This window comes from Lithobates pipiens, unplaced genomic scaffold (genome assembly GCF_037356315.1).
Source record: "Lithobates pipiens isolate NorthernLeopardFrog02 unplaced genomic scaffold, aLitPip1_a1.2 Scaffold_19, whole genome shotgun sequence".
In the NCBI taxonomy this organism is placed as follows: Eukaryota; Metazoa; Chordata; class Amphibia; order Anura; family Ranidae; genus Lithobates; species Lithobates pipiens.
The window spans coordinates 437119573-437143755 of NW_027507764.1; the positions used below are offsets into that span (position 1 = coordinate 437119573).

Here is a 24183-nt window from a genome sequence, read left to right on the forward strand (position 1 = left end):
CAAAGTAATCTCCTTACCATTCAACAAACCCTGCAGGATGATAAATCTACTATGGGGATCTTTATAGACGTGTTTAACCTCCAACCTAACTGAGTTTCTAATAAATATAGCCACCCCCTTAGATTTCGAGCTAAAAGTGGTGAAATAATGTTGCCTGTAATGTCGGTCAAAGAAGCGAGGGTGATTAGTTTCAGAGAAATGCGTTTCTTGTAGAAACAATATATCCCCCCCCATATGTCTATAATACCGGAATGCTTTCCTACGCTTATGAGGAGCATTGAAGCCCTCTACATTATGGGAGATTATTTTAAGACCCATGACAGGAGGAAGGAGAACGCTATTAATAGGCACAATAACAGTATACTAAAGTACATTTCTGGATGGCAGGGCACCCAATACCAATCTGAAGATAAAATCACAAGTGGTAAAAGAAAAGACAATAAACTAAAAAAACATTTGAAAAGAAAAAAGAAAAACCAAGCATTAGTGAAACACCATGGCTTCGGGGGTATACCAAAGACAAAACCAAACTCGTGGATACCCCCGATAAAAATAACATCAGTCATCAGTCAAGTGGACTCTTAAAGTCCAATGCTCTATTCCGTAGGCACTGTCAAGCTAAAATGCAGTGCGATTCCAGAACCCAGGATCCAAAATCCGGAACCCGAATCTTGATGGCAGCAAAGACCGGGTTCACCAGGCGCTAAATAGAAAGAGCAGGGGGACACCTAAGCGCGAGCAGTGAGAGTAGTTCTGGTGAAAAAGGCGCCAACCATTCATCAGAAAAATAAAACAAGGGTGATTGAAGCATATATCAAAACGGGAATGCGAAAAAAAAAGGAAAACTAAAAATATTCATGAAAACCAGGGAAAACCGGTAGCATAACTGGTAACTCAACAAAAATTCTCAGAAGAGGGAGCTCACTCATCCGGACGATCTTCAAAGGTGATCACATTTGCAAGTCTCGGAGCTCTTGACGCTGTCGTCTGCGATCTCGCTGTGGAGACGGGGTAGCCCAAATGGGCGAAGGACGAGGGGTAGAAGGAAGCCTCTGAGGTTGCTCTGGAGCCAGCAGGCCGAGTTTGACAAGTAACTCCTTGCCGCCCTGCAAAGTGGTGACCGTATGGGTTGTTCCATTGTGAGGGACTTGCAACTTGAAAGGAAACCCCCAGCGGTACCTGATTCTCGCCGTTTGCAGAGCCGCTGTGACCTCTTTAAGATTCCTCCTCTTTTCCAAAGTTGCTGGGGACAGGTCAGGGAAGATTTGAATTCTCACTCCATCTAGCTGAATATTAGGGGTATTGCGGGATGCACGCAGAATTTCCTCCTTGATGAGAAAGTCCTTAAGGCATAATACAATGTCTCTAGGCGGCTTATCCTCAGGGGGTTTGGGCCTCAAAGCCCTGTGAATCCTGTCACAGGCAAATGCGGTTTCCGGGGAGTCCGGTAAAAGTGACATAAAAAGCCTCTTAATGTAAGGAAGCAGATCCGCTATCTGTTCCGGAACCCCTCTCACCCTGAGGTTGTTCCGCCTGTTTCTGTTGTCCAAATCTTCGAGATTGGCCTGCAGCTGAGTAACAGAATCTGAGATGGAGTCATAATCTCTGCGTAGATCCGAGTACGCAAGGTGCAGTTCATCATGTTTGGCTTCCAATAAATCCGTCCTCCCTCCCAGCGCTGCCAACTCCTGTGTCAGAGTGTTAGTAGATTTATGAAGTTCCACTTGGAACTTATTAGCCAGCTTTTCATACATGGCAGAGAGGCTAGCATCTAGCTCTGCCTTGGTGAGGTGTACAGCGTACTCACTGGATGGTGCGGTGGACGCCGGAGGGAGACTTGGGCCTGGCGTGACTGCCGAAGCTTGCGGAGGCTGGGCGCCATTTTGCGACATCCCGCTCTGTTCCCTCGTCCGGAGAAGGTAAGTAGTCAGGGACTTCTGAGTAGTTTTCCCACGGTGAGATTTACGTGTCGGCATGCACCTCTGATTCCCCAAGGGGTGTAGGCTGTAACCGATCGAAAATGCAGGCTGAAATCCCCTCGGGGAGTGATAGATCTCTCACAGGTTCACGGAGCTCTCACTCCATGCGTCCTCTCCTCACCGCGCCGCGCATGCGCCCCCCGGCTTATCGGATATTTAATAAAGGGGCCCCCGGATACCGGCCCCCCACCCTATGTGAATGAGTATGGGGTACAATGTACCCCTACCCATTCACCTGTAAAATAAAAGTCTTCTTCTAGCTCTTTTGCTAGCGGAGGAGTCCGGCTTTCTTCCTCGCCGCCGGCCTCTTCTTCCGACTTCGGGGGTCTTGTCCCCCTCTTCGGTTCTTCTGCCGGGCCACCGCGCCTTCTTATAGCTCTTTTACAGGCGGTTTACATTGTACCCCATACTCATTCACATAGGGTGGGGGGCCGGTATCCGGGGGCCCCCTTATTAAAGGGGGCTCCCGGATTCCGATAAGCCCCCCGCCCGCAGACCCCGACAACCAATGGCCAGGGTTGTCGGGAAGAGGCCCTTGTCCTCATCAACATGGGGACAAGGTGCTTTGGGGTGGCCCGGTACGGCTCAGGAGGGGGGGCCGCCCGCTCGTCCCCACCCCCTTTCCTGGCCGGCCGGGTAGCGTGCTCGGATAAGGGTCTGGTGTGGATCTGGGGGGACCCCCACGCCGTTTTTTCGGCGTAGGGGGGTTCCCCTTGGAATCCATACCAGACCTAAGGGCCTGGTATGCTCTCGGAGGGGGAACCCACGCCAAATTTTTTTCAGAAATTTGGCGTGGAGTTCCCCCTTTAGAGCTCTTTCTCTGATTGGCCACGGCAAAAGTCGCCTGGCCTGGGGCGACTTGTAAGTTGCGCTGTTAAGTAGTGCCAAGTCGCGCTGTCAATCATTCACAAGTCGTCTCCAAGTTGCCTTCCCAAAGTCGTGTCGCGCCTAGTCGCCCCTGTGTGAACCGAGCCTAACTGATCAGTTTTGTGTTGAAGTGCATATCTGCCACTTCATTATTTAAAGCAACAATGTCCCTTTTTGGTGTAGCACCCTGTTGTTTAGGCAGGGTTGGTAATAAATTTAGTTTACCAGGTAGTAATTGTCCTGGCTAATTGTTAGAAGATTCTGATTCTTCTCTAATTCTGGATTTGATGCACCTTTTCTCTCCTGTCACTAGGTGGCACTGTGGCTGGTGACATTAGATTGACAGGGGCTTAGCAAAATCAGATTATGAATGGATGGGCGACTCACCAATTGGCAGGGATTTCTCTAGGCCTGCTGGGAGAGCCTATTTATTTGGGTGGAGCCAGGTGATAGGGGTTATATTCCACCTGAATGGCTGTCTAGGTGTACGTGTGTTATGTCACCGTGGGCTGCTAGGTCAGAAGCCAGAGGCCTATCCTGGGGATACCTGAACGCTAGTCTGCCTGAGGCCTATCCAGAAGCAGGAAAAGCAGTTTAGGGTTGGGACTGCAGGATTGAAGTCCAACCGAGTTGTGAAGGTTGCGGTTAAAGGGAAAGGGGAAGCAGTCACCACTAAGGGACCATCCACCATATTGCTTAAAGTGGACTACTGTGAGTAAGCTTGAGCAAGTACCAGAGCAGTCTTCTCATCAGCCGAGGATGGTGAAGAAGTGGGAAAGCTTCAGCGAGTGCCAAGCCAGGGACCCAGCAGGTTAGTGGGGGTGACGCTTGAGGAGAATACAGTGGGTTAGCTGTGGAAGAGCTCAGGAGAGCCGGTAACGTCTGAGATCTGGAAGTCTAGTGAGAGACTGGGAGCTCAGTGAGTGAAGACCTACAGTGGGATACTGTGAGATAAGAGAATAACTATTCTGTGTTACCAAGAGTTATGCATGACTACCTTTAGTGATTGTTACAAGTTCAGTTGCCATAGGAGACAACGGTCCTACCTATACAGATGTGGCATCCGGCTGGAGGCCTTTACCTTGTTAGCTGTCTACCTATAGTGTCTCGGAGTCTGCCAATTACCATTGCATCTAATTAGAAAAATTGGTGTATATCGCACTGACAGGCAAATGTATATCAAATAGTAGCCAGCACAACACTAAGACAAGTGTAAATAAAGGGATATGTGAAAGGTAAGATTTTGTGCAGCTCTCAAAAATTCATGGTGATAAAAATTCATATACATACATATATATATATATATATATATATATATATATCTATATATTTCCTGATCATACATCACGGGACACAGGAGCTCATTACATAGTGGGTTATACAGGGTTATACAGGCACCTCTGGTAAGAATTCCTCCCCTATATAACCCCTCCCATATGGGAGGCACCTCAGTTTTTTCGCCAGTGTCTATGGTGGTTGGTCACGTAAAACATGTGCTATGAAGAAAGCTGTCACGTACCTTAAGGCAGAGCCCGGAGTGCAGGGAGTGGCTTCTCGTAGACCTCTGACTCGAGAGACCCTGGTAGTGATGACAGGAGCTCGGGAGCACAGAGGGGCACAAGTGTCTGACTGGATGGTAGATGTAAGAAGCAGCAGACCGTTGATGGTGGAGGTGTATTGTAGTCCAGTAGCGGAATGCAGGCAAAGGTAAGGTTCAGCAGACAGCAGAAGGATTCCTGTAGTCCGGCAACGGGATGCAAGTTATTGCAGGGTATAGCGAACAACGGGGGGGGGTTCTGTAGTCCGACAGCGGATGCAGGTGCAAACGGGATACTGCGGGAAGTGGGAAGAGTCCAGTAGTCTGCAGCAAGAGGTAGAAGGCAACAAGCGCAGAGGGAGTAACAGCCGGGTATGGTGGAAGACTGGGAGGTGTCCTGTAGTACAGCAGCGGTGAACAGGCAACTTACAGATGACGGATGGTGTAACAGTCCAGGTCAGGCACAGGCGAGCAGATCAGGTACAGAAACGGAATCCAGAAGAGTAGTCGGGTACAAAGCCAAAGTCGGGGGGCAGGCAGCAAACAGCAGAGTCGGGAACAGGCCGGGTTCAATATGGATCAGGATACGGATGCAGGTTCAGGTTCAGATACAGGTTACCAGGAAACACGGGAACGCTGTTGATCAGGCAGCAAGGCAGTGAAGCAAGGATCCAGTTTAAATAGCGCTATTGGCGCCAATTGCGTCAAACGGCCGCGCGTGCACCCGCGCTCAGAAAACAGGTGCAGTATTATACTGAATTGGTGCGTACCACATTCAGAATGCCTGCTGCTGAAGTCGCTACGTCCTCTGTTTCTTCCCTGGGAGTCAGGAAAGTCCCACAGACTGCTTTTTCCTTTCCAATTCATCCTTTAATGGATAAATTGTTGTATGAGGATTGGGGACATCCCGATAAACTGTTTGCTACTCCTAAAAGGTTTTCTATGCATTATCCTCTGGAGGAAAGTTTCACCAAGAAATGGGGGGTCCCATCTGTCGATGCGGCTGTTTCTTGCGTGAATAAAAACCTGACCTGTCTGTTGGATAATGCTCAGGTATTTAAAGATCCAACTGATAAGAAGCTGGAAACATTATTAAAAGCCTCCTTTTCCATGACTGGCGCTGTAGTGCAACCTACAGTTGCAGCCGTGGGGTTGTGTCAGTTCCTCAAGGAACAGGTTAAGCAGATGCTTGGCCTCCTTCCCAGTGAGGAAGTGGAGAATTTTGCAGAAATACCTCAAATTCTGTTTTTCATGATTGATGCGATTTTGGATTCTGTCCAACAAGCATCTCGTTTGTCTCTCCTGTTGGTACACATGCGAAGGGCCCTATGGCTAAAGAATTGAGCAGCTGAGCTATCATGCAAGAAGCATTTGATTGGGTTCCCGTTTAAAGGGGAACGTTTGTTTGGAGAAGAATTAGACAAATTCGTCCAAAAAATTTCAGGGGGTAAATCTACTCTCCTTCCAGTCAAAAGGAGCAAGCGTCCATCATTTAGGCGTTCTCTCTCTCCCGGAGCATCAAGCTCTAAGCAGTGGCGACGGCCTTCTCAACCCTCCTCTACAGGAAAGGCTCAAGGCCGGGCCCAGGGGCAGAAGAAATCTTGGGGGCGAAAGCCTGCCAAGCAGAGCCCAAAAGCTTCCTTGTGAAGGGGCGCCCCCGCTCGGCCGAGTGGGGGGAAGGCTCCTGCAGTTTGCGGAAGCCTGGCCGGAAGAGATCCGGGACAAGTGGGTGATCTCTTCGGTATCTCTGGGCTACAAGCTAGAGTTTCAGGAGATTCCACCTTCTCGCTTTCTAAGGTCAAGGATCCCCAGGGATCCAGTAAAGCAAAAAACGCTATTTCTGGCCTTAGATCACTTACTATACCTGGGGGTGATAGTAGAAGTGGACCCAAAAGAACAGGGTTCAGGGTTTTACTCGAATCTCTTCACCGTTCCGAAGCCAAATGGAAGTGTCAGACCTATCCTGGATCTAAAGGATCTGACCTGGTTTTACGCATCCGGTCTTTCCGAATGCAGTCAATTCGCACTGTGGTCTCCTCCCTGCAAGGGGGAGAGTTTATGGCATCAATAGACATCAAGGACGCATATCTCCATGTGCCAATTTTTTCCGCACACCAAAAGTATCTAAGGTTCGTGGTAGAGCGGCGCCATTTTCAATTTGTGGCCTTGCCGTTCGGGCTCGCTACGGCCCCCTCGAGTCTTCACAAAGATTCTGGACCCTCTCTTGGCAAACCTAAGAGCTCAGGGTATAGCCGTCATGGCTTATCTAGACGATTTGCTTCTCATGGAGAAAACAGTAGCGTTCCTGAACCACAGTGTTACCAGAACGCTAGAACACCTGGAACGCCTCGGTTGGATTATAAACCTAGAAAAGTCATCCCTACAGCCTGCTACCAGGTTGGAATACCTGGGTATGCTTATCGACACCGCTCAGGGCAAGGGTTTTTCTTCCAAGGCCAAAAGCCTTGGCCATTGGGGATCTGGTGCGCCTAATTCTGGGCAGGAGATCTTCCCCCATTCGGTTGTGCATGAGACTGTTAGGGAAAATGGTCGCCTCCTTCGAGGCCATTCCATTCGCCCAGTTCCACTCAAGGCCTCTGCAAAGATGCATCCTTGCGGCTTGGAACAGGAAGCCCAGTCCTTGGATCTTCCTATGCGTCTATCCCCAGGGACACGCAAGAGTCTCGTCTGGTGGTTACAAACCGAGAATTTGCTGAAAGGCAAAACTTTTCTTCCTCTTCCATGGAAGATTATTACGACAGATGATAGCCTGACAGGCTGGGGAGCAGTGTTGGAGGAGACGTGCTCGCAGGGGAAATGGTCTGCGATCGAGAAGCTATTGCCCATAAATGTCTTGGAGATCCGGGCAGTTTATATGGCTCTCATAAAGCGGTCTTACAGACTACGGGGTCTCCCTGTTCGGGTTCAGTCCGACAATGCCACAGCAGTGGCCTATATCAATAACCAGGGCAGTACCAGGAGTCTGGTTGCGCAAAAAGAGGTGAATCGCATACTTGTCTGGGCAGAAAAGCATGTTCCATGCCTTTCTGCAGTCTTCATTCCAGGAGTGGAAAATTGGCAGGCGGATTTTCTGAGCCGCCAGCAGTGGTGCCCAGGAGAATGGGCTCTGCACCCCGACGTGTTTTGGAACATATGTCGCAGGTGGGGTACTCCAGACGTAGATCTGTTTGTGTCCAGGTTCAACAGAAAACTGGACAAATTCGTGTCAAGAACAAGAGATGCACTTGCTCAGGGGTCAGATGCTCTGACAGTTCCCTGGGATCAGTACAATCTGATTTATGCCTTCCCCCCATGTACACTTCTGTCGCGGTTCCTAGGAAGAGTCAAGAGGGAGACAAAATCAGTTCTTTTGGTAGCCCCGGCTTGGCCCAGGCGACCTTGGTATGCAGAGTTCATGAAGTTGGCAGTAGGCAGGCCATGGATCCTCCCTCTCCGGCCAGATCTGCTCTCACAGGGTCCAATTTACCATCCTGCTTTACACAGTCTGAATTTGACGGTTTGGCTGCTGAGACCCACATTCTGAGAGACCGTGGCCTTTCGGGGCCACTCCTTTCTACTCTGGTCAATGCCAGAAAGCAGGCCTCCAGGCTTATTTACTACAAAATCTGGAGGGCATATGTTTCCTGGTGTGAACTCAGGGAAAGGCATCCTAGAAAGTATGTCATTAGCAGGATCTTGGCCTTCCTCCAGTCAGGCCTAGAAATGAATTTGGCCATAAGCACTATCAAGGTGCAGATTTCGGCCTTGTCAGTGTTTTTTCAGAAGCCACTTGCATCGCATTCCTTGGTGCGGGCTTTCATCCAGGGAGCTATGCGGATAAGGCCGCCAGTCAAACCTCCGGTATGCCCATGGGATCTGAATTTGGTTCTCTCGGCTTTGCAGGGGCAACCATTTGAACCTTTGCATATGGCTTCATTAGTTCTTCTGACTAAAAAATTGGTTTTCTTGGTAGCCATATCCACGCCTAGAAGAGTGTCAGAACTAGCAGCTCTCTCCAGCAAAGAGCCGTATCTAATTATTCATAAGGACCGGGTGGTCATGCATCCCAACAGGTCCTTTCTAACTAAGGTGGTTTCGGGATTCCATTTGAATCAAGATGTAATCCTACCATCCTTTTTTGCGGACCCACAGTCCGCAGAAGAAGAATCTTTGCACACTTTGGATTTGGTTAGGGCAATCAGTATCTATCTTCAAGCAACTGCTCAGATAAGGAAAACTGATTGCTTATTTATTTTGCCGGAAGGCCCTAGGAAGGGCCAGGCGGCATCAAAGTCCACTCTCTCAAGGTGGATTAGACAGATTATTTCTCAGGCCTATAGTGTTAAAGGGAAAATCCCTCCTTTTCAAGTGAAAGTGCACTCTACTAGGGCTGTAAGTGCTTCTTGGGCAGTGCATCACCAGGCCTCCCTGGCTCAGATCTGTAAGGCTGCAACTTGGTCATCAGTCCACACATTCACCAGATTCTATCAGGTGGATGTAAGAGGGAAAGAGGATATCACCTTTGGGCGCAGTGTACTGCAGGCTGCAGTTTAGGTCCTCCGGTCCATGGCGGTCTATAATTAGGATCTGTGTCTCCCTCCCCTCAATCTGAGCATTGCTTTGGGACATCCCACTATGAAATGAGCTCCTGTGTCCCGTGATGTATGATCAAGAAAATAGGATTTTTATATACAGCTTACCTGTAAAATAATTTTCTTGAGAGTACATCACGGGACACAGGGTTCCCGCCCCTCTTGGGTTTTACGTGGTTTCCTATGGCTTTGCTACAAAACTGAGGTGCCTCCCATATGGGAGGGGTTATATAGGGGAGGAATTCTCCTTAATTGGGGTTAACCAGTGTCCAATCACCAGAGGTGCCTATATAACCCACTATGTAATGAGCTCCTGTGTCCCGTGATGTACTCTCAAGAAAAGGATTTTACAGGTAAGTTGTATATAAAAATCCTATTATATATATGTGTGTGTGTATATATATATATATATATATATATATATACATACAAATTAATGTACACTGTGCAATGACCACAAAAAAAACTGTGAAAGGTCATGTGAAATTCACACCCAAACTAAAGTCCATGTGCCATCATTTAAACCATAGGTATAACAGTCCTTGGATAAATGGTGAAAAAAATTATGTAATCAGAGGTGGAATTCCACGTGACATCAGTGTTGAGGTGAAAATACAGACAGTAGAACCACCACCGATTAGTGAGGAGGCTTACCAGAGTAAGAGGACTCAAATGGGCATATGCTCAGTAAGTCAACAAGGCATATAGTGTAAACACCAAAGTATGGGACCACCACACCTGGTCCACCCCAGATGCTGTCTCCTTAGATGAAAGGCGTCGGGACGAGCCCTGCTGATGTCATTGCATTACCCACAAACCTTATTTTCAAGCGCTTGATCCACTTTCTAAATGTGAGTGTTTCCAATATTTTTTTTAATACATTTCTATGTTTATATGGATTCACACTATGTGGAGTATTTTCTTTTTTGGTTATGCTATTTTGAACATTTGAGAGGATTTGGTATAACAAGTTGACTGCTTCTGAGGACTGCTTCTCTGTGACATCTCATGGCCAATCGGACTGACTTCCATCTTGATCTGGAGACCAGATGTGGAGGTCCTATACTTTGGTGTTTACACCATATGCCGTGTTGACTCACTAAGCATATGCAAATTTGAGTCCTCTTACTCCGGTAAGCCTCGTCATCGTGATTCTTTGATTGGCTGTACAATTTTATAGATATCGATATATACTTGAGCAATATGGGTGAGCTGTTAGATGCTCCAGTAGAAGTCCTATTAGGACGAAACACATAGGGATTGTTTTTTTTTACCACTCTCCATATTGCTTTTTTCATCTGTGATCACTATTTTACCTTGTATGTAATTTTATTCAACTCCAAACGGGGGAAGACGGTCCCTATGGTACATAGTAAAACTAAGTAATACAGAACAAAAGGCAGTCAAATAAAACTTGACGTAGATATACATGCCACTGTAAGCCTGCCTTCCGTCAATCTAAACATTCTGAGGTATATAGAAGGTGCAGTACCAAGATCCGGGGTCACACCAACACCAGGCCCCTCTGCCACTATCCATCAACAGAGGGGGGGGCCGTCATGCCCAATTTTCATTCTTTCCAAAGGGGAGGGGGGGGGGGTAGAGGGGGTGATGAAGAGGGGAGGAAGGCAGAAAAGAAAAGGGGTGAAAGAACAGAAAGAGGGGAAAGGGACAGGGTGGGACGCAATGGCAGTCCATGTCACAGGGGCCAGTCAAAGAGAGCTACGAAGCACTAAGGCGCAAGCAGATGACGACCCTCCAGCGAAAATATAAAGGTATTCCAGTTGTCCCAGGTCCGTTTAAAAGTTTCTTGTTTATTTTGAGACGTTAGAATCAGGTCGCAAGTCCTCTTCTTTTTTGCATATCCTCCTTGATGTGAGTCTCTCTGATCCTTCCATCTGGTTACTCACAGCTCATGGGCTCATCAGCTGTTCTTAACATCAAAGACCCCACCGTGAGATCTCTGGACCTCATGGGCTCCCCTGGATCATCTCTACTGACCCGCTGATTTTGATATCCATGCCTGTATGACCTGGTGTCACTGACATCCAGGTCCACTGGTTCTGGTAAGAGTACCCATTCTTATTCTAATGTGGATGTCATTGTATCTTTGGGTGCTTTCCAACTCAGCTCATCATCTTTCTCTCATGAGATTAACCATATAACCATGGTGAACTTGTTTTCCGTTTGAATTGACGCATTTGGGATTTCACTTTTCCTTATTTTGAGACTTATATGTTTGAGTTTGCACAGTTTTTTTGATTATTACTGTTTTCACTATTAGCACTACATTTCCACCCATTTCTGCTACAGTACCTGTTAGTGTGTCTTCCATATCTCTACCAATCAGAAAAAGTACAGAAGAATAAAAACTTTTGCAGGGATTGTTGGTGATGTGCCATAGTAATGATATAAAAATATACAGCTAAAGTTTTAAAAAAAAGTTATCTCTTTTGCTATTTTGAGCCAGTTTTCCTTTAATAATAAAAACAAAATTATGAGATGTCCAGTAATATTAACCATCAATTTAAAAGCCAAATGTGTCCAGAAAGAAAACAAGGTGTAATCCATCTGGATACACTAAGTGGTTGTGATGATATGTACAGTTTTACTAACACATGTTAATGTTGCAAAATTGTGTTTGGTCTTGAAATGGTTAATGAGAAAGTGCTACATTGCATACATAAACATAACATACTGTATAGAACCAACAACTAGCTAAATATGCAGAGTCTTGGGAGAATCCCAAAAGCAAGAAAAATGTACTAGAATAAAATAAATGCAAAATATTTACATATTTATACATTTACACAGGTATCCACAAGATGTATGACTAAATGTTCATACAGCCCGTGGCATTACTAGAAGGTAGATAGCGTGAAGTGAGCCCAAAAAATAAGTCATAAGTCAAAATCTTCTGCCAAAAGTGGAGTTCCATCCGTTTTTTCGTTTATTAAAAGTCAGCAGCTGCAAAAAGTGTAGCTTCTGACTTTTAATAAACAGACCCCTAGTTGTCCCACGGTCCAGTGATGCGAGCGAACGGAGTCTCGCTCCTCTCACCCTCCACTCCGCGGCACCGTCACAGCAACTGTGGGCACCCGGCTGTGACAGCTTCTGGCTTCACTGCCAGATGAGCACTGCGCATGCGTGATTTGCACTGAGCTCTGCTCTTGGCCAGGCAATGTTCTGGGACATGTGACATGTCCCAGAAGATTGCTGGCAGGGAGGGGCAGCCTAGGGCAAGATAGGAAGTTGCCTAGGTGGCCCAGAAGAGGAAGGAGGAAGTGTGACAGGAAGTCCTACTAAAAAGAAGGTACCCGCTCCCTACCCCAAAAAAAACTATTACATGCCAAATTTATCCAGCTATTTAAACTATTTAAACTATTCTAGTATTCAATGCTATATAAAATGAAGGAACTTTTTCCAATGCCATATAAAAATTATGTGTAAATGTCACCATAATTGTATTTATTAAAGTGAATTTAATGCCAAATGAACCTACACCTATAAAAAAGTGGGACTTTAATTATTGTTTTAGCAAATTTTTTTTTTATAGTTCTACATTGTATATAGAATGAAGAGGGATTAGAACACCTGTCAGATTTTTATTCCTGTCTGTGTTCCTGTTAGGGAGAATCACCCTCTCTTGTCCTGTTTACCAATATCACCGAAGCGAAAGAAACTATATGCCTGATTTAACATTTGTTGCAAGTCCTGGTCCCTAATATTTCTTCATTATGAACACTAGACACCGTCCGATATGGAATCTTGTTAAATAATACTGAAGTAAAAATTATAACAACAAGATAGTGACAATATAGTGACTATATAATGTATTAAAAGATAAAAAAAAAGAATCATACATCTATATCCACAATATATTAGGTGTTATAATTAGGTGCTCCCTTTGCTGAATATTATTATATCCCATTGATGTAAAGCCACCTACTGTATATGTGATTTTTTTTAAAGAATTAGCCCTACATTGAATGTTATAATCTTTAGAAAAGCACATTCATTTGATGAAAGTGACTACATGTTTGGAAGCTTTATATACTACAAAACAACCCATCACAAAACCATGTTCACTTCCATCTTTTCTTTCAGTTCACTGTCATCATGCAACAGAATCCAACTGCTAAGCTTGTGAAGTAGGCCAACGGAAGAAATAAGATCTAAATTTGGTGAATTAATCATAAGCACCCTTTCACCTAGACTGTATGAAGTGCAAATAATTGTTATATACTAATGTGATAAAATTTTATCAGCTGAAACACTGTTCTGAAACTGAAGTAGATCCTAGAGCTTGAAACCCACACTTAGATAATCGTAAAATTAAAGCTTAACTTCAAGGAAACAGCAAAATACACAGAATTACATATATGAGAGCTGTTTTACTTTAATTCTGATTAATATTCCTGATCATCCAGGCCTGAAATTTACAAAGATCTGTCATACAGCCTTGCCCGACAGTTGGGGATCTGACCTTTCTTTGCTGCAGTTTCACTTTCACTTACATATCTTTCCCCCACCCCCAACCTGTGATGTGGCTGTGAAAGTAGAAGCAGCACACTGATGAGCTCATCTCTTTGTCACTTTGCTTATTCCTCCTATGAGCTTGCTCCTTGCTCTGCAGCACACTGACTGGCTCCTTGTTCTGCTTCTCCCTCCCCTTCTCTACGCTCTGTTGTATAAACCATTGGTTCTCAACCTCAGTCCCCAAGTACCCCCAACGGGCCATGTTTTCAGGTTTTTCTTTACTTTGCACAGCTGCTTTAAATCAATATAAATGACATGGTATTGACAAGAACTATTTTATCCAAGGTAAGTTCCCAAAACATGGCTCGTTGGGGGTACTTGAGGACTGTGGTTGAAAACCACTGGTATAAACGACTGCAAATTGAAATTAGGTACTTGAGTTGCTTACATTTACAAAAACACATTCTATGATATATTATTGAATCAGGAGCTACTTAAAGTTTTGTCTGTTATACCAGGATGGATGTCAGCTTTAAGATAATCCTGTAAAAATGTTTCAACGTTAAATGTATCCACACTAATCCATCTGTCTAGGATGATGGCTGCAGACACAAAAGGTGGTGTACACAAGTGAAGAAAATAATTTAAATAATTTCAGCACTTCCACTAAGAAAGTCAAAAACACATCTCATTCCATCACAAAGAGATCTTAGATGCTAAACAAGCTCAATTGTACTGTACTCAAAGAAATTATGGCCGCCATCATCAAAGGTAACCAAATATACTCAATAGAGCATCGGACCTAGTGGCGTATCAAGAGGTCAACAGATGGAATAATTCTCTTCAGAGATTGGTATCCCTTGTGTTGCTTCAACCTCAGCAGGGGAATTTTTCAACTGTCAAATTCCACTGAATCGTATTTTGACCTCTTGAAAGCTAGACAATTGAAAATGTGTACCATGTAACACAGGAAACACCATTGTGCATTGCACTTGAGTCTGTAGATTGAGACCCATTATTGGTAGTCACTAGGGATGGCCTTGCGGTTCGGCCGGCGGTCGGTTTGCGGCAAATTTTGCGTGTTCGCGATTCGCCAAACCGGGGAATTCTGGCGCTGTTCGCGCGACGGACATATGCGTTTACATTGTGAAAGAACTTTGATCCATGATGACACATCTATCATGGGGTACAGGACAGCCAATTGAGACATTTCAGCACATGGACAATTGGACATTCCCCCTACCTTATAAATAGACCTGATCTGGCGGCCATTTTACATTCTGTCTTTTGTCAGTGTAGGGAGAGGTTGCTGTGTGGAGCAGGGACAGACTGTAGTGACACAAATCACTAGCTATTAGGTCCACAAAAGTCCTTTTAAGGACTGGTGTAAGTGTACAGTATATAGGATTCTGGTGCACTGCTGCTGACTGCTGTGCTGCTGATTGCTGAGTGCACTGCTGACTGAATCTGCAGCTGTCTTTTGTCAGTGTAGGGACAGGACACTGTGTGGAGCAGGGACAGTCAGTTTAATCACTAGCTATTACTATTAGGTCCACAAAAGTCCTTTTAAGGACTGGTATAGCTGTACAGTATATAGGGTTGTACACGTATAACATACTTTCTTTCAAATATAGAAAGCCTATTATACTTGACTGCTGAGCTGAGTGCTGACCGATTCTGCAGCTGTCTTTTATCAGTGTAGGGACTGAGGGACAGTCTGCAATCACTAGCTACTAGGTCCACAAAGGTCCTTTTAAGGACTGGTATAGGTGTACAGTATATAGGGTTGTACACGTATAATATACTTTCTTTCAAATATAGAAAGCATATTATACTTGACTGCTGTGCTGCTGAGTTGATTGCTGCCCGATTCTGCAGCTGTCTTTTATCAGTGTAGGGACTGAGGGACAGTTTGGTGTTTGGAGCAGGGACAGTCTGCAAATCACTAGCTACTAGGTCCCCAAATGTCCTTTTAAGGACTGGTATAGGTGTACAGTATATAGGGTTGTACACGTATAATATACTTTCTTTCAAATATAGAAAGCATATTATACTTGACTGCTGTGCAGCTGAGCTGATTGCTGCCCGATTCTGCAGCTGTCTTTTATCAGTGTAGGGACAGTTTGGTGTTTGGAGCAGAGACAGTCTGCAAATCACTAGCTACTAGGTCCACAAAGGTCCTTTTATAGGTGTACAGTATATAGGGTTGTACACGTATAATATACTTTCTTTCAAATATAGAAAGCATATTATAGTGCACTGCATGCAGTGCTGCTGACCGATTCTGTAGCTGTCATTTCTCAGTGTAGGGAGGGACAGTTGACAGCTGGTGTCAGTGCTCTCTATCACGGTGCTGGTGTGGTGTCAGTGCTCTCTATCTCGGTGCTGGTGTCAGTGCTCTCTATCTCGGTGCTGGTGTCAGTGCTCTCTATCACGGTGCTGGTGTCAGTGCTCTCTCTCTATCTCGGTGCTGGTGTGGTGTCAGTGCTCTCTATCTTGGTGCTGGTGTGGTCTCAGTGCTCTCTATCTCAGTGCTGGTGTCAGTGCTCTCTATCTCGGTGCTGGTGTGAGTGTTCTCTATCACGGTGCTGGTGTCAGTGCTCAGTCTCTAGCGCGGTGCTGGTTTCAGACAATGAGGGAGATAGCAGCGGAGAAGCCAATCAGCAGGCAGTGCCAGCACCATGGCTGAGGATCAGCACTGGACTGGCATCTCCAGACCACCACAGTGGAGCCCTGCATAGGTGGGGGTAAGGGCTGGGCAGAGGAAGGGGCTTAAGCACAGGTTGGCACACTGGGACACTGGCAAAGGACTGCGCTGCCCTGACTGTGGCACTGATCATCTCCTGCACCCCCTTCATAGCCTGCCCTGACCTTGCCTCTCCTCCATGGCCTTCATGCACTCCTGAATTGTCAAAATTTCACAGATAAAAAAAGAATGCTTGTCGTTGTCGATCCCAGATTCACTTAATACTTTTGTTATGTCAGTGTTCATGTTGTGGGACTATGTGTGCACAGCTAGTAAGTATTTTGTGGCTGAAAATATGACCTGTAGGTTTTTAAGGTTCGCCTGCCATTAAAGTCAATGGGGTCCGCCGCAAACTTTGCGGTTCTCAAACTTTTGACCGCGTTCACGGTTCACGTTCGTGAAACGTCCCGTCGGAAGTTCATCCATCACTAGTAGTCACCCTACTATGGCTTCGCCTGTGTGATTGCAGATCTATACAGAACCCTATTACCCAACATAGCTTAACTATCTGGGATAGGCTCAAAAAAAAAATTGGTTTCCAATCCCCCCATAACCCACTCTTGCCATACCTCCGAAACCCGGCTTTCTATACCACTTGGATTCCCCTCTCATCATTCAATAGGTGGTCCTTATCCAAACTTATTCAAGCATATAAGTTTACCACACCAACACATTTTAGCCATTCCCATCCCAATGCGAAACTCATGGTCTCCCAAACACTGAACTTTTCCGATATCTCCAAAGTAATCATTTCTTTTCCCCCTGCCTCCATAGAGACACATCTTTGCCAGCTATGTCCATATTTAAGCACACGTGTCACAAGGATCCACACGCTCGCAGTCTAATTTCCGACTTCTATGCTCATCTACTAGACCCCCACACCATATTTCACTTCAATATGCAATTCAATGGGAGAGAGATCTGGGGCTTCAACTTCTTCATAGGGGGAGGTGTTTTGTATGAAGCGCAAACATATATCCTCAAGGCCCCACCAACCTCCCTGCCCAGAGGACGAAATCCAATAACAAATGATGGGGTGGAACCAGTAAAGTATTAAACATATTTCCAAAACATTTTTTAAATACAGCGCTATGACTTATTTCATCTTCTGCATGCAAGAACATGAATCATATTTCACTGCTTGAACTGGAACCCATGACTAACTGAAACCATGACTAGTGACCAATTGAGCAGTGAATGTACAGTATAGCATGCAGTTCATTTAGCTCCATGTACTATGGATGGGCTTTGCACTATACAACAAAGTAACTTCAGATAAGCATGATAAAATAATACTTTCACAGTGGGGATAAGGTCCCTTATAAGAAATATCTTCATGTGTTTGCGGTCAGGGGAAATGAGCCAGAACACTGTGGTAAAACAGGACTGGCTCCACATCCAGAAACAAATCCATACTATAGTGGGTCCTACATCATAAAGACCTCCCCACAATCTCAGTAGCCTGCCTGGTGTCAGGCATATAAAAGTAATCCCATGTGTATAAACTTTGAAGCTATCCATATTAAATGCAAGGATGTCCATGACTGGAAACCAATCCATAAGCCATAGTATAAGTATAACAGACACATACTTATCAGTCCGTAATGTCCCAACAGGGACCTAAACCAGGTGACTGCCACTGTCCTATGGACATTTGTTCATTCATTGTCATTTTGCATTATGTATCTGCATTAGGGGCAATGCAAAATACCAGGTGTTGATGGGTATTGGTTGTTTTAACTTTATACTTAAACAACCTTTTTAGCTATTTGTATGTCGAGCTGTATGTGATTAAAAAAAGAGGTATTTCTATATAGGAACTTGTGAATGTTGGTGTGTTTTTCTATTGATAATATTTGTTTTCACTATAAAATAGAGGGTGGAGTTTCAGAGTCATAACCCAGTATTTTAACATGTTTAGGGAAATAAGGAGGTGTTTTGTAGTCAACAGAGATAACTGGGGACAATGCCAACTGATAACTGTCCACAGAACAGCTTTTTTTAGCACTTGTGAAACAGATATAATAAAATGCATTCCATTGTATATTTAAAGCCAGTCACAGATGGAGTGATTTTCTTTCAGTTGATCGATAATCAGTTGATTTCCCCCCATCAACATCAATATCCCTCCCGCTGAGCCATTGTGTTCTCCTGGCAGGGGGAGAGGGGGGGGGGGGGGGTGGTGAGCCGTAGTGGTGAGAAAATAAGGGAAATTTAGAGTTAGATATTACAAACACTTGAAACAAAAAAAGAATATCAATATGAATAGGGATCCAGGGATAAAGGCTATGCAAATCCTGACAGTAAAAATACTTATCATTATCATGAAAGGCCCCATGCCTACAGCAATTCCTCACTCAAAACTGATATAATTTACAAATTAATCTTGCTAAAAAAAATCTATGAGAACAAGCCATACAGAAAATGTCCCCACCACAAATAAAATAATTCATGTTAACTATTTTCTTTAGAGTCCAGTCACTCCAGTGGTGCACAATTTGCTTCCTATAGCACAATCCCACTGGTGTACGATGTGTAAGAGTGGTATAATACACTGGAACAACGCATTGAACTATTGTGTTTTTTTTTTTCTTTTTAATAAATGCACTAAAATGTCACAAAATAGCATGGTATAAATATCTATGCACTGCAGCCCACTGTGATGAGTTTTAGTGTGTTGCAACCTGCTTGCGTAAAAATGCATACTGAGTTGGACAGTGCTGCTCAGTGCAGCCCAATGCACATGATAAAGTTGGACCCCTAAAATTGGTTTCTGCCACAATTCCTAAAGGCAATATTAAATCCTGCATTTTAGTTTACCTAAAATGTTTAACTTTGGTTTTAGGCTGTTTTCTACAGTAATACGTGATAATAAAATAATTTAAAACTATTCAGCATGCAGTCTGTATGAATGTAGAATTAAACAAACTAAACAATTATAATTAAAATAACTTACCAACTAAAAGCATGCAAGATAATTTATGGTTATCATTTAGAATGTTGTTAAGCCTTAAAGTAATAATGACTTGATAGCATGAATGGAAAAATATATCCTGTAGACTATGTAATGCTTCAATAAAATATATCTTTTAAAAAAAAAGACTGTAATACTGTGGGTTACCTTGTACTTGTCAAAGCCAGCAAGTTGATCTGAGTTGATATACTGGTACTTAAACATGATGTTTATTCACAGAGTTTTCATATGACTCGTCTGTCCCTACACAATTCCTGCCTTCTGATTGTTCCCCTCTGGGAAGCAGCACAATGCAGGTCTTCCTGTAGCTTAGCAGTCTGCTTGGTAAGACAAGTTAGTGTAGGTGTGTTTGTCAGCCTGTGTACTGCTATCTTATCTGTGGAGAGCACAGTTCTTGATGTCACAACCCAGGAAGGCAGGTATTCAATGTATCACCTTGCTTTAACTACCAATGACCAGAAAATGCATGAAGCTCTTGATCTTCTCATTAAAAAAATATTCTTACTGTTTTTTTTTTCTTAATTATATTTTTGTTTTTTTACTGTTATAGTTTACAGAGAAGAGAAAAATGATACAGCAGTATTAGTACAATAAGACTACAATGTAGTCAGTAACATCCTACTGGATGAGAAGCATTCACTGCAAGTCAGAAACTTCCCTTTCTCCATTACATTGAGGGTAGGGGTTGAGTAGTCCTGGGATATAGCTAGGAACAATGTACAGTAACTGATAAGAGTGCTGCAGAGACAGGTACAGAAAGCTATCAGCTGACAAGATTTCTGACAACTTTTTTTTTTTATAGATATACCAAGATGCTTTCAAGTTATATGTAACAGACCAAATAAGGGAAGTTAGGGTTTACATTTCTTTTAAAGGACCAGTAAAACCTAAAAAAAAAAAGTAAAAAAATGTAAAAAGCCTCTTAGTGGGGTAGTCAGAGTAGGTTATTGGGGCACCTGCACTGTGGTCTTTAGTCTTGGCACAGGGCAACCCTATGGACCAGGCTCAGGACCGTGTGAAATTGCAAGGCTTTGCTCACATGTAGTAACTGAGAGGACTCTGGATCCTTGCCCAAGGGTGAAAATTTATAGTGGAACTGGTCATGTGCAGCAAGAAACTGCAAGGAGGGCTGAGGAATTGGCTCCTCTTGAATTGCTGGTGGATGACTGGGCTGAGAACTGCACAACAACCACATTCCAATGTCTTGGGTTACCTTGTATGTAACTATGGGTCTCCTCCCTCTGTAGGGCCCCTAGCATGAAGCATTTGCCCTTCCAACCTCCAGGCGCTAGGGGGCATACATATCACAACACCGTAATGAGGTTCTGTACTGGAACCAGTGGCTGTCAGTGGCAGTCTGATTTTGCTGCAGAGCACTCCATAAAAGTGCTCTATAGTTGAGACTGTAAGTACAATTGTTCAGAATTGTTTACAAAAGAAGTGAGGTCACTTTACTTTCTGTGAATCTGGAGACTGGAGCAAAGCTAATGGAGCCCTGATCTGTCTTTCAGCTTGGGGGAGCTAAATATAAAATAAAAAGTAGATAATAATTTTAATTACATACATATTCCCTCCCTACATTCATCTCAGATAGTGATGTTGAATAACATTTGTGTGTATAGTATGAGAGTAAAAAAAAGTTAATATGCCAGCACAATATAATTCAGTATTTTGGTGAATGCAAACCTATGAAATGTTTCCATCATAATAATTTGTGTCTTCACAAACCTGATTTGTTATGGGGCCATAATGCTTCACAGATAATCTATATATATATATATATATATATATTGCTCAGAATACTTACTTAACCTATGGACTTTAGCCTAGAAACACCAAAGTGCTGTTATCTGAAAAAAGATGACTCATGGTTATATTACTAGATAATGTAACTAATCAAATAAATTCCAAGCGGAAATCCATGTATCTTTCAATGGAAATTATTTTTAGTAATAAATATTCTTGTGTCATATGTACATGTGTAGCCAGGGGAGCTGGCACAAAGATCCCTCTGGGGTAAACAACCTAAATTTTTCATTTATTAGAGTGGGACAAGTCCCAGCATGTTCAGAAGCTATGCTTCATTGACTTTCAATATTAAGTCCGGACTGGCTTGTCTCAGACTGCAGTGAGGCAGCGTTGCTCAACCAAGGATTGTGGGAGATGTAGTTATTGCCCCCTACTGGGAGAAAACTACAATCCCCAAGCTAGACGGCCTAAGAAGGAGGAGAGGAGGAAATTCAGTAGGTTGCTCCAGAAGGTTTGGGGTCTTTTAGTGCCAGACCAGGGAAGAAAGTGGGCTCCCAGGGAGAGTGCTGAGCCCCAGGGCACTCATCCAGAAGTGCGACCATCCCACTGAACCTACAGCCTTATCGAGCAGTTCAGTCAGTCACCATCTGCACCTTCAACTTTACAAAGTAGGTTTGCTGGTTAGCAACCGTAGTTGCAGCCATCCAGGGTGGCTTCGTCAGAGCACATGCCACAATTCGACAAGGGGCCCCTCCACCATCAGAATTTATTATTTAAAGCGCAGGATTGGTGAGAGGGTAGCAAACACCCTGCACCCCAAAATTAAGTGAGACTTCAATTACACAGATTGCCATTAGGCTCCGCAGACATTACTATAACTCTGCTATACATCATTGAGAGGTGCCATATTACCTGTCCTGGATTACTGACTCTTCCACTACTGCTAAACTTTGTTCAAGTACCTTCTACCAGAACTGTTCATCAAGCCTCCACCTCCCTTTATTGGGGGTGTCAGAAAGCCATTCAGCAACATCGCTAGTGCACCACTGTATGGGTCCGACCTACGCCACCAGAAGCAACTGTATTTATTTTTCTTCTTTTACAGTTGGAGGTTATTCCTCTCTGTTTACAGTATTTCCACAGGCTTTAGCCATTTCTTCACATTCTCGTACACTTAAGTGTTACTACACCTAGGACCCTGCATTCACTATATCCGGTCTCCCACAGTACACAAAACATGGAAATACAAGTATTTTAGTAAATATAAACTGCTAATTATCTTTTCTCATCAGCAGTTACAGCAGTCTTGTGACTCCTATCAGTATCTAGCCAATCACAGGTTAAAGCTTGTAGGAAGAGTTTTCATTCTACTCTGACTGTCCAATGAGGCTGCAGGACTCCTAACTTTCTGTCTGGACAGTGCTGATTGGCCCTGTGTTGATCACGTGCACCCTCTCAAGAAAAAAAAAACTCTCTAGCAATAAACACCAAACTGAGTGTGTGAAGAGTGACTCCAAAGGTACTGTCAGGGTATGGGTTGGGGACAGTGGAAGTAGGGGAGGATCAGAGAAGACAGGATCAAACAACCTTTTTACACAATGTGCCGGATTAACCCCCTTAGGTTCCACAGTGAGCAGAACAACATGCTTTACTGCATATACAGTATCTCACAAAAGTGAATACACCCCTCACATTTTGTGTAAATATTTTATTATATCTTTTCATGTGACAACACTGAAGAAGTGGCACTTTGCTACTATGTAAAGTAGTGTACAGCTTGTATAACTGTAGTGGCACTTTGCTACTATGTAAAGTAGTGTACAGCTTGTATAACAGTGTAAATTTGCTGTCCCCTCAAAATAACTCAACACACAGCCAATAATGTCTAAACCGCTGGCAACAAAAGTAAGTACATCCCTAAGTGAAAAAGTCCAAATTGCGCCCAAAATGTCAATATTTTGTGTGGTCATCATTATTTTCCAGCACTGCCTTAACCCTATTGGGCATAGAGTTCACCAGAGATTCACAGTTTGCCACTGGAGTCCTTTTCCACTCCTCCATGACAACATCACAGAGCTGGTGGATGTTAGAGATCTTGTGTTCTTCCACCTTCCACTCCATTTTGAGGATGCCCCACAGATGCTCAATAGGATTTAGGTCTGAAGACATGCTTGGCCAGTCCATCACTTTTACCCTCCGCTTCTTTATCAAGGCAGTAGTCATGTTGGAGCTGTGTTTGGGGTTGTTATTTTGGAATACTGCCCTGCAGCCCAGTCTCCAAAGGGAGCAGATCAAGCTCTGCTTCAGTATGTCACAGTACGTTGGCATTTATGGTTCCCTCAATGAACTGTAGCTCCCCAGTCCCGGGATCACTCATACAGCCCCAGACCATGACACTTCTACCACCATGCTTGACTGTAGGCAAGACACACTTGTCTTTGTACTCCTCACCTGGTTGCCGCCACACACGATTGACACCATCTAACATTTACCTACCGAACGTTAACCAAATTCTATCAGCTTTACGGTACTTTAAGATCTTAGCTGGTTTCCAATACCCCACTAAACCCACTCTTTGACTCTTCAACGTTGCGATCTATGATATCTTTCCCTAAATTATGGACACTGAAGCTTCCCATCTATCATTTACATCTCATTGATGTCTGGAGGGTATTGTATCCTACATCTCATGACTATACTAATTTCTCCCATGCACATCAGTCCTATAGTCACATAGACTACTTTCTAGTGGATCATAGTTGCTTAAACTGTTCCTCGAATGTGAGATCGACTCCATGGTCTACTCTGACCACTACCCCTCTTTTCTGACCTTTTTGGTTCCCTCCACCCCGGTAAAGGAATGGACATGCCGTTTAAATGACTCCTTATTCTTGAACTCGGACTGCGTCACACGGGTTTCAGACACCATATCTTACTGCCATATTGGCTGCAATGCAAAAGCTTGGGAATTTGGAAACCATGCACAAGCGCTCAACTACCGTGGAAACTCTCACTGAGGTTTCTTTAGCCCAGTCACAACTTAGGGACCTGTACAAGGTGTCCATGTGTACGTATGCAGATAAGCTCGCTATTAGAATATTATTCCAAATTCATAATTAGCCACTTATAGGTGTTATATTATATTTATGGCAAGCTTGCAAAACATATTTGGTTTTATAAATAGTCATAATAAATATAGTATGTGTGAATGACCTTGACCAATTGATTTGATGGGATTCTTCATCTAATTCTTCATCTTC

General features: G+C 44.0%; 1 protein-coding gene across 3 annotated transcripts in view; it reads right to left on the minus strand.

Annotated features, from left to right (window-relative positions):
- Nucleotides 1–19605, minus strand: part of LOC143997176 (ethanolaminephosphotransferase 1-like) — a 90573-nt gene extending 70968 nt beyond the window's left edge. Inside the window, exon 1 of one of the 3 annotated variants that reach the window (XM_077492656.1) lies at nt 19322–19589. In XM_077492656.1, the coding sequence (XP_077348782.1) occupies nt 19322–19378 (57 nt within the window). In that variant the 5' untranslated portion in view covers nt 19379–19589. Of the gene's footprint in view, nt 1–19321 lie in introns of all 3 variants that reach the window. The other 2 variants (XM_077492655.1, XM_077492657.1) reach the window with 2 other exon arrangements.
- Between the last annotated feature and the right edge of the window lie 4578 nt (nt 19606–24183).